The 13,271-nt window shown below is 36.5% G+C and overlaps 1 protein-coding gene across 1 annotated transcript in view; it reads right to left on the bottom strand.

Moving 5' to 3' along the window:
- Nucleotides 1-10,541, bottom strand: part of LOC149819168 (lysine-specific demethylase JMJ13-like) — a 28,443-nt gene extending 17,902 nt beyond the window's left edge. The window contains exons 1-9 of the mRNA XM_089986353.1: nucleotides 10,277-10,541; nucleotides 9,068-9,224; nucleotides 8,743-8,962; nucleotides 8,030-8,083; nucleotides 7,869-7,948; nucleotides 7,502-7,779; nucleotides 6,811-7,215; nucleotides 6,300-6,682; nucleotides 6,078-6,209 (exon numbers count right to left, since the gene is read on the bottom strand). Of these exons, the coding sequence (XP_089842479.1) occupies nucleotides 6,078-6,209; nucleotides 6,300-6,682; nucleotides 6,811-7,215; nucleotides 7,502-7,779; nucleotides 7,869-7,948; nucleotides 8,030-8,083; nucleotides 8,743-8,962; nucleotides 9,068-9,224; nucleotides 10,277-10,541 (1,974 nt within the window). The remainder of the gene's footprint in view (nucleotides 1-6,077; nucleotides 6,210-6,299; nucleotides 6,683-6,810; nucleotides 7,216-7,501; nucleotides 7,780-7,868; nucleotides 7,949-8,029; nucleotides 8,084-8,742; nucleotides 8,963-9,067; nucleotides 9,225-10,276) is intronic.
- Nucleotides 10,542-13,271: the final 2,730 nt, after the last annotated feature.

Raw genomic sequence — 13,271 nt, 5'->3', positions numbered from 1 at the left:
TAATTTTGAAAAACAAGACTTCTTTGTTCCAAAAATTCATTTTATCCCAAACCTTAACCTAAATCTTCTTTCCGTTTCCCAACTCTCGGACCATGGTTGCGATATAAAATTTTCTTCTAATAAATGTTGGATATAGGATCGTCAGTCCGGGAGATTGATTGGGGAAGGCTCTAGAAGAGGAGACCTTTACTACGTAGATTTTCTTCAAGTTCCCAAGAGTCAATTTTGCAACGTCGTCCAAAACAAAGACATTCATGTATGGCATAAGAGATTGGGTCATCCCAATATTGTTAAAATCTCGTACTTGCCTTTTGTTAAACATCTTTGTAAAAGTGACTTTTTGTGTAATGAATGCATTATTGGGAAAATGAAATGTTTGCCCTTTCCTCAAAGATCCATGTTTACGACAAAACCATTTGAAATTGTCCATTCCGATGTATGGGGACCGGCTCCGGTAATGTCTAAAGGAGGTTTTTCATATTATGTAATCTTTGTGGATGACTATACTAGGTTTTGTTGGATCTATTTCCTTAAACATAAACATGAAGTTTTTTCAACCTTTAAAAATTTTCACATGATGATTTCAAATCAATTCAATGGATGTTTAAAAATTTTTAGGTTTGACTCTGGAGGAGAATACCTCTCAAATGAATTTAAGGGTTATCTTGAAAATTTTGGAATTCTTCACCAAAAATCATGTCCAAAAACCCCTCAACAAAATGGGTTAGCCGAACGAAAACACAGGCACATCATTGAAACAACTAGGACTTTGCTCATTTCTCAAAACATTCCAAAAAATCTTTGGGCTGAGGCAACTCTTACCTCTGTCTATCTCATAAACCGACTTCCATCGAAAAATTTAAACAAAATTTCTCCCTTTGAAAAACTGTATGATAAGGAACCTGATTATAGCAGGTTAAGGGTCTTTGGGTGTAAGTGTTTTGTTCTTACTGATAAGAATGACAAACTTTTTCCAAAGGCCATTCCTTGTGCCTTTCTTGGCTATTCTGAAACCCAAAAGGGGTTTCGTTGTTATGATATCAAAAGTGATAAGTTGTATGTTTCCAGGAACGTGAGTTTTTTGGAAAATGTTAGTGGATTTGAAAGTTGTGACCCCCATAATGAAAATATGGATTACTCTTTTTTATTTGATTTACTGAATAAGGACGATGATACTAGTGATAATGAGTCAGATCAAGGTAACCCAAATGAACTTGAAACCGAGGAAAACATCTCCTTGTCTCCTTCGTCACATCAACCTATTGAATTACCTAGAGACCCTATCACCTACTCTCATAGAGATCAAAACAACTTTAGGAGTGCTCTTGACAGATATAATGATGCCAGTTCCAGTGCCTCTCAAAATGAAGTGATCCCTCGTAGAACTGAGAGAAGTAGAAGGTCTCCTTCTAGGTTCATTTCCTATGACTCTTTCTCACCAAGATATAGAGCATGCCTTAGTAACATCCACTCTTATATAGAACCTAGAAATTTTGAAGAAGCACGTAAATGCCCTGAATGGATTAATGCCATGGACAATGAACTTGAGGCTCTAAGAAGAGCCAAAACCTGGGAATTCCAAAATCTTCCTAAAGGCAAGAAAACAATAGGGTGCAGATGGGTTTTCAAAGTAAAAACTAAAAGTGATGGATCCCTTGAAAGGTATAAAGCTCGCTTGGTTGCAAAAGGATATAGTCAAGAATATGGTATTGACTATGAAGAAACTTTTGCTCCTGTAGCTCGTATGGTCACTGTTCGATGTCTTATAACCGTTGTCTCTATCAACAAATGGAACATCTATCAAATGGATGTGAAAAATGCCTTTTTAAATGGGGATTTAAGCGAAGAAGTCTACATGGATGCTCCTCCTGGAATGGAGACTCCTAAGGGAAAGGTGCTTCGTCTTCAGAAAGCACTCTATGGCCTAAAACAAGCTCCCAAGGCTTGGTATGATAGATTTAACTCTGTTATGATTGAGAATGGTTTTTCCTCTTGTTTTACTGACACTGCTCTATTTGTTAGAAAATCCAATGCATGGATTGTTATTTTACTTCTGTATGTTGATGACATGCTCATCACTGGGAGTGATTCTAACGGGGTTAAAAGTCAAGTATTACATATGAGAAGCTGTGTGAAACTCCTGCGGTAGTAGGAGCAAAGATGAAAATTGATGATGGAGTTCCCCTATTGGATCCTACACCTTACAGACAGCTTGTAGGGTCCCTGATGTATCTGAGTATTACCAGACCAGATATATCCCATGCAGTCCATACTGCAAGTCAATTTCAGCATGCGCCTACATCCGTTCACATGAGTGCCATCTTACGGGTCGTAAGATACATAAAGGGTACTCTAAATAAGGGAGTTTTTCTGTCCTCTTCCTCTGATTTAAAATTGATTGCTTATACTGACTCAGATTGGGGAGGTGACCCAAATAACCGTCACTCCACCACTGGTTTTTGTGTGTTCTTAGGAGACTCACTAATTTCGTGGAGATGCAAGAAGCAACAAAAGGTGTCGCTCTCCTCAACTGAAGTTGAATATCGTGCCATGGCCACTACTACCATGGAGATTGTTTGGATTCACCAACTGCTAGAAGACATGGGGATCAAAATTGAAGGACCCACCAAGCTATGCTGCGACAACAAAAGTGCAATCTACATTGCAAAGAACCACACCTTTCATGAGCGGACAAAACACATCGAAATGGACTGTCACTATGTTCGTGAAGCATATCTCCGAGGGGTTATCGACCTTCCTTATGTCACGTCCGAATATCAGTTGGCCGATTTCTTTACTAAAGCCCGGTGCGCTCCGCGGTTCAACTTCCTTCTTGGCAAACTATCGGTCATCTTGCCCTAAGTTTGAGGGGGGGGGTTAAATTATGTAATCAAACTTGTAATTTCGTATATATATTTTATATATATAAGGTAATACATATACATATATATAATATATGTATATGTATTTACCAATTATATATATAAAATATATATAGTCATAGTAAGGGTAGTTTAGGAATTTTACACATATTCTTTTTCAAGAATATGTTTTTTTTGTATTTTCTTTTTTCTTTTTCTTTTTGTATTTTTGTTTTTTGCATTTAATGCATTGTACATGCATTGGGAGGGGCCCAACCCACTAGTCGTTGGACCCCTCCAACGGTCACATTTGTGACCGTTGGAGGGGCTCCACGACTATGTGGAGCCCCTCCCAAGGCCTCCTCCAAGCCCTATTTATATGGGCAGCTCCTCTTGTATTTCTTCAAGGGATTTGGGATTATAGCCCAACCTCTTTAGTGTTTATGAAACTTATGGGTGCAAGTGCACATTTGTGATTCGGTGTGTTGTGTTTGTTGTGCACAAGTGTTCTTGGGTGTGTATGTTCACACATTTATTCTTAAGGTTGTTGTGTTATCGACTAAAGTATCTTGTTGAAGATACTTTTACAATGACTTCATATGATTTATACCAGATAAAACATATATGTTTCTCAGTAAATCATACATTGAAGAACAAGAAATTCCATAAATAATCAACTGCAATTACACATGTCAAACTCGCTTCTGATGCTAGAAAATCTTTCACTCAAAGGTTTTGTAAAGATGTCAACTAATTGCTTATCTGTCTCAACAAATTTAAGTTCTACATCACCTTTATTAACATGATCTCTAATAAAATGATGTCTTACTTCAATGTGCTTAGATCTAGAGTGCTGAATAGGGTTCCTAGATGGATTTATAACACTTGCAATATCACAACAAAGAGGTATATAGTCTAAATTAACATCAAAATCATGTAATTGATGCTTAGGCCATAGGATTTGAACACTACTTGCAGCCACATATTCTGCCTCAGCAGTGGATAATGTCACAAAATGTTGTTTCTTGGAAGACCAAGAAATCAGGTATCCACCAAGGAACTGACAAGTACCACTTGTGCTTTTCCTATCAATCTTGCAACCGGCATAATCTGCATCTGAATAGGATGTAAGATCACATGAGAATCATTTTGGATACCATACACAAAGGTCTAAAGGGTCTAATAGGTATCTAAATATCTTCTTAACAACAATTAGATGAGATTCTTTAGGATTGCTCTGGAATCTTGCACACAAGCACACACTAAACAAAATATCAGACCTACTTGCAATTAAATATAATAAAGATTTTATCATGCCTCTATATAGATTAGTGTCAACACATTTACCTTTTTCATCACTTTTAAGCTTGATTGAGGTAGACATAGGAGTTGAATAACCTTTTGAGTTGTGCAATCCATAATTCTTTAATAGTTCTTTGGTATATTTGGTTTGGCTAATGAACATACCTTCTTTGTTTTACTAAACATGAAGAGCAAGAAAGAAGCTCAATTGTCCCGTCAAGTTCTCCCTGCATAAGCTTAGAAAATTCTTTGCTGATAGACTCATTAGTAGCACCAAATATGATATCATCAACATAAATTTGAATTATTAGCATTTCAAGCTCATTTTTTTTAATAAAAAGAGTTGTATCCACTTGGCCTTTGGAAAAACCTTGATTAGTCAAGAATGTGCTAATTATTTCATACCAAGCACGGGAGGATTGCTTTAAACCATAAAGAACTTTCTTAAGTTTAAAAACATGGTTTGGAAAATGAGGATCTTCAAATCCGGGAGGTTGTTCCACAATAACTTCTTCTTTGATAAAACTATTTAAAAATGCACTTTTAGCATTCATTTGATATTATTTAAAATCAAATATGCATGCAAATGCCAATAACATCTTAATCTAGTTATGGGTGCATAAGTTTCATCAAAATCAATTCTCTTTTCTTGACTATAACCTTGGGCAACTAGTCTAGCCTTATTTTCAATGATTTCTCCGAATTCATTAAGCTTATTTCTAAAGACCCTCTTTGTTCTAATGATATTGTGATTCTTTAGGTCTTGGAATTAGATCTCATGCATCATTTCTATCAAATAGATTTAGCTCTTTTTGCATAGTTAATATCCATGATTCGTCATTGAGAGCAACATTAATTGACTTTGGTTCAATTTGAGACACAAGGCCTAAGAACTTGCACACGTTATTCAAATAGTGCCTTGTTCTTACTCCTTCACTTGGATTTCCAAGGATATTTTCCTTGGGATGATCCTTTGCATATTTCCACTCTGTGAGAAGATCATGTTGAACATTCTTCTCTTGCAAGTCTTCCAAAGGAGAATTCGATTCATTTTGAACATCATTTTCTTTATTTGTGCTTTCATTTTCCTTTTTGTTCTCAAAGATACCTAATTCATCATCAACAATGATTTCACTTAGAGGAATATTAGATTCATCAAATAACACATGAATAGATTCTTCAAAAAAGTGTTCTTTTATTGAATAGTCAATAAACTTTAGAATTCAATGAGTATCCAAAAAAATATGCCTTCATCACTTTTGGCATCAAAGTGCATATCTGATTCATTTTTAAAATTGTTCAAGTTTAGTATCTCTATGTTTTGTTAAGGAACTTAACCATCCTTGTTTCATGTATATGAATAAATCAGAGTTATTCTTGTTCAAACAATGTTTTGTGTTATTGTTTTGACTCTTTGAAGTCTTCTATATGCATACTGTACTTGTGTAGTGTCTTAGTGCTTTTGTAATGTTCTTTATTGGACTTGTAATAGTGCTTGTGCACTTTGTATTTATTTTTTTCGCATATTTCATTACAAAGACACAACATTTTTAAATTTGTTAGGGCCATAAATTTGTGGTGAACATGTTATCATTGACATTGTCAACATTAGCAACTCTGAGAGATAGAGAGGGGCAACCAGAAAGAGCATATGCATTTTTAAACTCAAAATTTGCTTACACCTTAAATCAAGCAAAGATTCCTTACAACTCTAAGAGTGATATTTTGCAACTTCCACAAAAAACTTAAATATAAAAATCCCACAGGGGACACAAACTAGAAAGTACTTAGGTCACATGGATACAGCTTCTGATACAGGGATACGGCCATGTATAAAGTTTCCAATGTGATTAATACATAAAGGGATAATGGACAGAAGTTAAAATGGAGTATCTGTGTGACATATAAAAGTACCTGTTGCTCAGGAAACTTCAGATCCATCATCTCATGAGCAGACCTATCTTCCCCTTTAACAATGCGACGACGTTTAACCCGGAACATTTCCGAATCAGAATCATCATTGTCCTGAGTTCCAGAAGGCACAACCTGAGCCACATGAACGTTTTAAATCTCAATTCCCAATAGCATACGAATCATAAATTATACATGAGACTGTGTCTGAGATGCAATACTTACATCATATTGTGAAAGGTAACTTTCTTCTTTCATTCTATCTTCTAATGCATCAAGTTTAATAAATTCCTGGGTGCCCTCCATATTCTGCATATCTGAACTCTGTTTAACACATTCTAGTCTACACCTTGAACCATGATCCAGTTTCTCAGTTTTGGCTTTTGATTCAAACTTTATTTCACAATATGGTTTATAGCCTTCTTCATTGATTTGAAATGGATTCAGCAGTAACGATGAATCATTACTACATAAAATTTGTTCTTTGATCTCCGCCAATATCCCACCCTCTTGTTCAAAGTTCTGACATGCCGATTCCATCTCCAAAAGATTCTTCCTTAGAAATATAGTACGGTTGGCACCACATCTGCAGGCCAATCTCTCAGTCTCTGCAAATTTTGGAACAAGATGCAAAGAAACTTGTCAAATGGCTCATAAGTGTATCCCTTAATATGGTTACATGTCTTTATGCATACATTATGAAGGAATAGAAAACCAGAATACAAGAAATTCTTACTATGGCAAAGGCATATGGAATGCACAAAGCAGTCACATTTTATGAATGCAACATAGCAATCACGTTTACATAGACTGCAAAGTAAAGTTCCTTCAGTGTCCAGGGAAAAGCTTGCAGATGCCCCTGATTTCATTAGCAACCAACGAACCTGATGCTGAAACCTCATAAGGTGTACAAAAGAAACTTTTATACAACGCTGAGAAATCAGATCTAGTGAACAAAGATCAGCCCTGCTCGACCCAGTGCATGATGTGCTCTTGAAAAGAAGCATTGCTTCTTTGCAGAGAAGTTCCTCATGAGGAAGGAGAGGTAACCTGTTAAGAAGTCCGTATCTTTCACTAGCAACTGCCCCCAGGGGAAACCAGTCCCCCATTGCAAAATTTACTGCCTCACCACAATTAAAACCTAAAGAAAGGAAATGAAAGATTTATTGTAAACAAAAGAACAAACTTGTACAAAATCAGCTATATTCTGGTGCTAACAGAAAGGAGGTTTTAGACAAAATATAAAATATTTAATGCATGACATTATACAACCAACAGAACTTGTTTTCTCAAACTCACAATGGATAAAGACATAACTTTCCAAGATTAAAAAAAATAAGAGTATTGCAGAAAAGACTTCAGAAAGAAACAAAGCAATAAACCAAATTTGCTTTTCATAGAGACAAAATGGAATGTCAACAGCCTACCATGACTAAAACCTGCATGATAAGCCCGAGGAAAGGTGATGATGAATTCGCCAGGTTTTTGCACAGCTTTATAAACGGGAATATCATGTTCCAACAGAACATTTGGCGGAAACATAGTTGTCTTCCCCAAAAGTATATCAAATGCTGCATTTTCTCCTTCATAAGAAAGGATGTCATGTTTATAAACATGCTCCCCCACAACCCTTTCAAAAGCAGGTGCAGCATGCCCAGGAATACCATACCAATTTTTTGAAGCCCCACAATGATGATAATTAATGCTGCAATAACCAACAAAATGTATATAAGTATTACAATGGCATCAAAAATAAAAAATAACAATTTGGGATTTCAGTAGTGCATAATGAACCTGTACAAGTAGTGATCTTCCACGTGCCATGCAAACATACTGAATAGCATTCCAATGTAAAGCATAGGATCAGTTACACCCTGAAAAAGCACCAAACAAAACTAATTTCAAGTCTCTTTAAAGCATGCAATTAGAAAAAGTTCAGGATTTATGTGCAGCACCGGAATTTCCGTCTCAAGAAGACGTAACGTTGATTTTGGCAACCGAGATAGAGTCTGGAATCAAAAGCAAACATATAGATCAATTAGTAATAGAAGATATGTGATTCCCATATACACTCAAGCTGGACAAAATAGATAACTAGGACTTACTCTATTTTCATAAAGTCAGTATGCTGGATAGACATGATAACACTATCAAATTTAAGTGGCAAAACTTCAGGAAAGAAATCCATAATAAGAAATGAAGAGAAGGATTAGGTTTCAGACAAGAAGAAAAAACTGATCTCAAAACCAAAACAAAATATAAAAACCTGATAAGCAATAGAAGTTCAGCAGTCAAATTTTCAAACTTCAAAGACTTGGCAGCAAAATATGGAACTAGTCCTAGCTGCTTGGTTTTGGTGCAGAAGATTCACCTACCAAGCAACTGGCAATCCAAACTGAGTATTTCCCAGCATATCTAGTTACATTTCTTAGCAGTTGCTGAAGCAGGATCAGCAACTCTCAGAGAAAATGCATCAAACTGATTCTTTTGGTCCGCTGGCTTGAACACTCTTTTGAAAATGTGTAATAAAATATATAGATTGCAATGCCTTAAAGGACTATAAGAACAAACCTTTTAAGTGGATACTGCAATGATGAAACAGTTTTGAATATGAAAATAAAGCAATAAAAAGAAAAGGAATCATGTGAAAGTGGTCCTGGAAGATCACCTTCAAATTCCATTTGCTCTTCCCAAGCTGATCACTTGGAGAAGTTGAAAAGGCACTGCCATCAATGTCACACGCATACTCAACACTTTCTGTTTTCCCACATGCTAATTCATGCCAAAATTCCTCTTCCATGTACTTTGCAGGAAGGCATCCGGCACTAGAGTACCGCCTCGAAAATACTCTGTTTGCCATTTTCTCAAAATCACGGAAGGTATAATTCCTGGAAAGAAGAAGTGGTATGAATTCTGAAAAAAGGAAACAAATATTTATACATCATAATTGGACTTAACATAGCATACCAATTGATGTCTATTGGATAACCTACCTCCCACTCATATAAAAGGTAATCTTATCCTCAGTGTCCCATTCAGCTAAGCGCAGGGGTTGCACTCGAGTTGTAAACTTGAAGCCAGCTTTCTCCTTCATTAGTACAACACCAGCAGGTACTGAAGCACTAACAGGTGAAACAATCTTGCATATACCTGAAGACCAACAAAGGGAAGGGGAAAACAAAAGTGACACACAAACATGTGATCCAGAGGAAAGAAAGGTGTCGAAAAAAACTACTTCAATGCTAGTTAAAAGTAAATCTAATCTAACTTCAACTAATTGCAAATATGTATAATATTAACAAGGATTTATGTGACTGTCTTATAGGTATATGCTTTCAAGAGATGAATTACAGCTGCTAGTAGAAGAGGAGAAATAATAGAAAAAGTTGCCAAAACATATAGTTGTGTTTAAACTGACAGACAAGATATATTATAATCTAAATATGCAAGCACAAAACTTGCAGAGTGGACCAAAAGAGGTAGTTATGTAGCCATTGGTGATTTTGAAATCTGACACTTCAGCTAACATAGTATGACTTTTCTCAATCCATTTAATTACAATTAATAGTAAAGGAAAAATAAAATGGCATCATTGTAGTTACTCACAAATATAGATGACAATTTTCACACTCACTAATGTTTCAAAAATAACAGATAGTAATTGATCTATGTCTGGATACTTGTAGAAAGCTATGGATAGAGATGCCAAATAGCCAGAGGATGAAACACCATATGCAACCTCAACTGAAAGAAATGATCAGTGCTATCCATCTAAGCCCGTCTTTTATTTATGAAAAGATGTTGATTAAATGTTCAGTAGCAAGTTGTAAACTGCCATACGTGGTGTACTAACAGAGTATGGAATCTACTCAACATGGTGCAGTGTTGCAAGTCCAAGTTTTATTTGTCTGTCCCAATTAATGCTTTGCCAAATATTATACTAGCACCTTAGCAACTACTGTGGCTCCCACCCTTTCTATCACAAAAGATATGTTAGTAGACAGCCCCATAAAAAAATGTCACAGAAAAACTATACATAAGGAATTGCATGTGAGGGGAATGGGTAAATGAAAAGCAACTCTAGCCAAAAAAAATGGCACCTTTATGTAGCAATGGGGCTAGACAGAACAAACTTAGAAGACCAACAGAAGCTCAATTCAAATCAAAACGCATGCTTAACACAGTCAGAAGAATTCTCTTACCATATTTTGAAGCTGTAGGCGCAATACGTTGGAGATAAATTAAAGGATCATCAAACTCGTCCCTTGTTGGGTAAAATACAGGACACTCTGGAATCTTGTCAATCCATCCCAAGTCTGTAGCATCAAGTTTAGCAAACTTATGCTTTGCAAAAACATCCTCCTGAACAGGCACATCATGAAGTCGAGAACATGGACCAGCCTTTCCATGCAATCTCATTCCGCATGGCCCTGGAAGCCTTAGAGCATCGCCTCCACTTCTAGCCATTCTATTGGTTACATTTGCTCCAGGTATAATTCCAAAATGTATTTGGTTAATTTTTTTATGGTTCAATATACTTATCCTATTATTAACCTCTCTAAATGAACAAACTCTTCCTTCCACCTATCAAACAATGGAGATAAAAATCTAAAAGTAAGAGAAGGAAAATACATCATAACCTTTACTCAGATATATATATACATACATGTTATGTCACTCTGTATAAGTACAGGGACACACACTTATGTTATGGATCAATGGATCATAAGCATGTATTAGGTTGTATTTCAAAACTTAAATTCTTATTTTGCATATAAAACGGCACCAGTTATAACAAAAATCATGATCAATACAGGCCCATTGAGGACAGCTCAGTGTGAAAAACAATCTACATATTTTCCTTCAAAAAAGGGGTTTACGCCAACAAATATGATTGAACATAGCATGGAAATATGCCATCCATTCATTCACCAAGAATAAAGAGAAAGCCATAACTAAAATATCAAACTTATACCACAGTAATACCGAGCACCAGAATGCTCAAAGAGCAAGAGTAAATGGTTCTTACACAAACATCCATAAGGTGAGTCCCTTAATGATGCATGGCAACCATGTTTTGCTATCACCTTCACTAAGAAAAAAGGAAAAGAAAGAAAAGATGCAGAAAAAACTAGCAACGCTCAGACATTTGCTTCATGGTTTTAGATCATTTGTGCAATGTAAAGGATCTAACTCTACAGTTTCTGTTTCTAGAAGGCTGTTGGATTATCTTACTTGAGAAGTACTTCAGCAGCAAAAATCTGTTCTTGTTTAAGCTGCTCGGGCTTATACATTAGCCTTTAAGAACAGATAAACTGCGGTTTCACGCTTGAGCTAAATGGAAAGTATTTGACAGAAGTTGGAAGCTTGTCTACCTGCTCTTGCTTCTTCTACACTATGTTTTTCATGTTAAAATAGAGCTAGAGCATGCGTATGGATCTAGATCCAGATCCATAGGCACGATGTTGTTAACATGCATTTCACATTAATACGCACGGTGCTGTTAACGTGCGTGTGTGTTTTATTTTCATTAATGGCATTTATGTAAATTGTATACGGTTTTATATATACGATGATTAGGGCTCGGTGGCTTATGCTCCAGCCATTCTACATCTCTCTCTGTGTCTCTCCCTCTTCTCTATTTTTTGTGCAGGTTGCATACCGGTAAAGCCTCCTTTCCAGATCTCATATGGTATCAGAGCCCAGGTGGAATCAATCTGCGCTCATTGGGATTGGCCTGAAGGTTAGCTTTGTGCTCTTCTTCCCTTCTGTGTTCCTCTTCTCTTCTATTCCGTGTTCTGTTCTGTTCTCACGACAAATCTGGTTATATCAGATCTGGGTTTCCTTCAAACCCTAATTCTTTTCGTGCTATTCTTCCCTTCTGTGTTCTTCTTCCCTTCTATTCCGTGTTTTGTTCTGTCTCACGACAAATCTGGTTATATCAGATCTGGGTTTCCTTCAAACCCTAATTCTTCCTCAACTACCTCTTTCTTCTCTATTCTTCTCGTTTTCTCCATTTCTTCTAAACCAGCAGTAAAATCAGTTTTGTGTTTCTGGATCACGTCAGTTTTGGTATATCGCTTCTTTTTTTTTAGATTTGATCTGCTATTCCTTTCTCTAAATTGTCTCTTTGTTCCCTATATTGTTGGACGTTCATATCAGACTCCTTTATATACTGTGTTTCTCTGCCTAACGCCTATAGGCAAATTTCAAGGTATTGTCTGCTTATTCGTTGTTTCATTAATATGGATTCTTACTACTCGACTTCTTTCGGTCCCTCTGCTAATTTTCTAAATCAGCTTGTTACAGAAAAACTCATCCATTCTAATTTCTTGACATGGAAAAGACAAATACTTCCGTTCATACGGAGTCAGGATCTCGATGAACATCTGGATGGTTCTATTTATGTGCCACCACGACTCATTTTGCAGGAAACCAAGAATGAGAAGGGTGACACAATTACCAAATCTGTTAAAAATCCAGAATATACAGACTGGAGAAAGAGGGATTAGTCTTTGGTTGTTTATATTACGTCAACACTATCTCAAGAAGTGTTGGCTACTCTTTCAGATGATTGCACTGCAGCAGATCTATGGAGTAAGCTCTCTCAAACATACTCTCAGATATCAGAAGTTCGAGTTATGTACTTGAAAAATGAGTTTCAGAGCTTAAAGAAAGGCTCAATGACAGTTATGGAATACATAGGCTGCATGAAGAGTATTACTGGCCAATTGGCTATTATTGGAAGCGCTATTTCAGATAAAGACAAAGTACAACTTCTTAATGGATTGGGTCCTGATTTTGACATGTTTACTACAGCTTTGTCTTGTCTTCCCTGCTTGCCCAACTTTGATGATCTTCAGGCGAAACTTCTTCAACACGAGATGATTATGAAACAACGGGCGGACGAAAATGAATGAGCTCGTTCACACTCAGTTTTGGCTATGGACACTTCTGCAGGTTTTGGACGAGGGCATGGAGGAAATCAAGAAGGCTGAGGCCGAGGACGTTTTAAGCAAGGAGGTTGTGGTATCTTGCCTACACCTAATATTTTGGGTGCTTTTAATGCGGAGAATCAGAGGAGAATGCCCACTTGCTTCTTATGTAATAAAAGAGGACATATGAAAGTTGATTGCTGGTTTAATCTGCAGAACAAAGGAAAAATAAACAAAATTGAAAATAAGTCAGCCACCGTTG

This window comes from Nuphar pumila, chromosome 13 (assembly GCF_984573655.1).
Source record: "Nuphar pumila chromosome 13, dmNupPumi1.hap1.1, whole genome shotgun sequence".
Lineage (NCBI taxonomy): Eukaryota > Viridiplantae > Streptophyta > Magnoliopsida > Nymphaeales > Nymphaeaceae > Nuphar > Nuphar pumila.
Note: the sequence above shows the minus strand (reverse complement) of the source record. Positions and strands in the feature narration are given on the sequence as shown.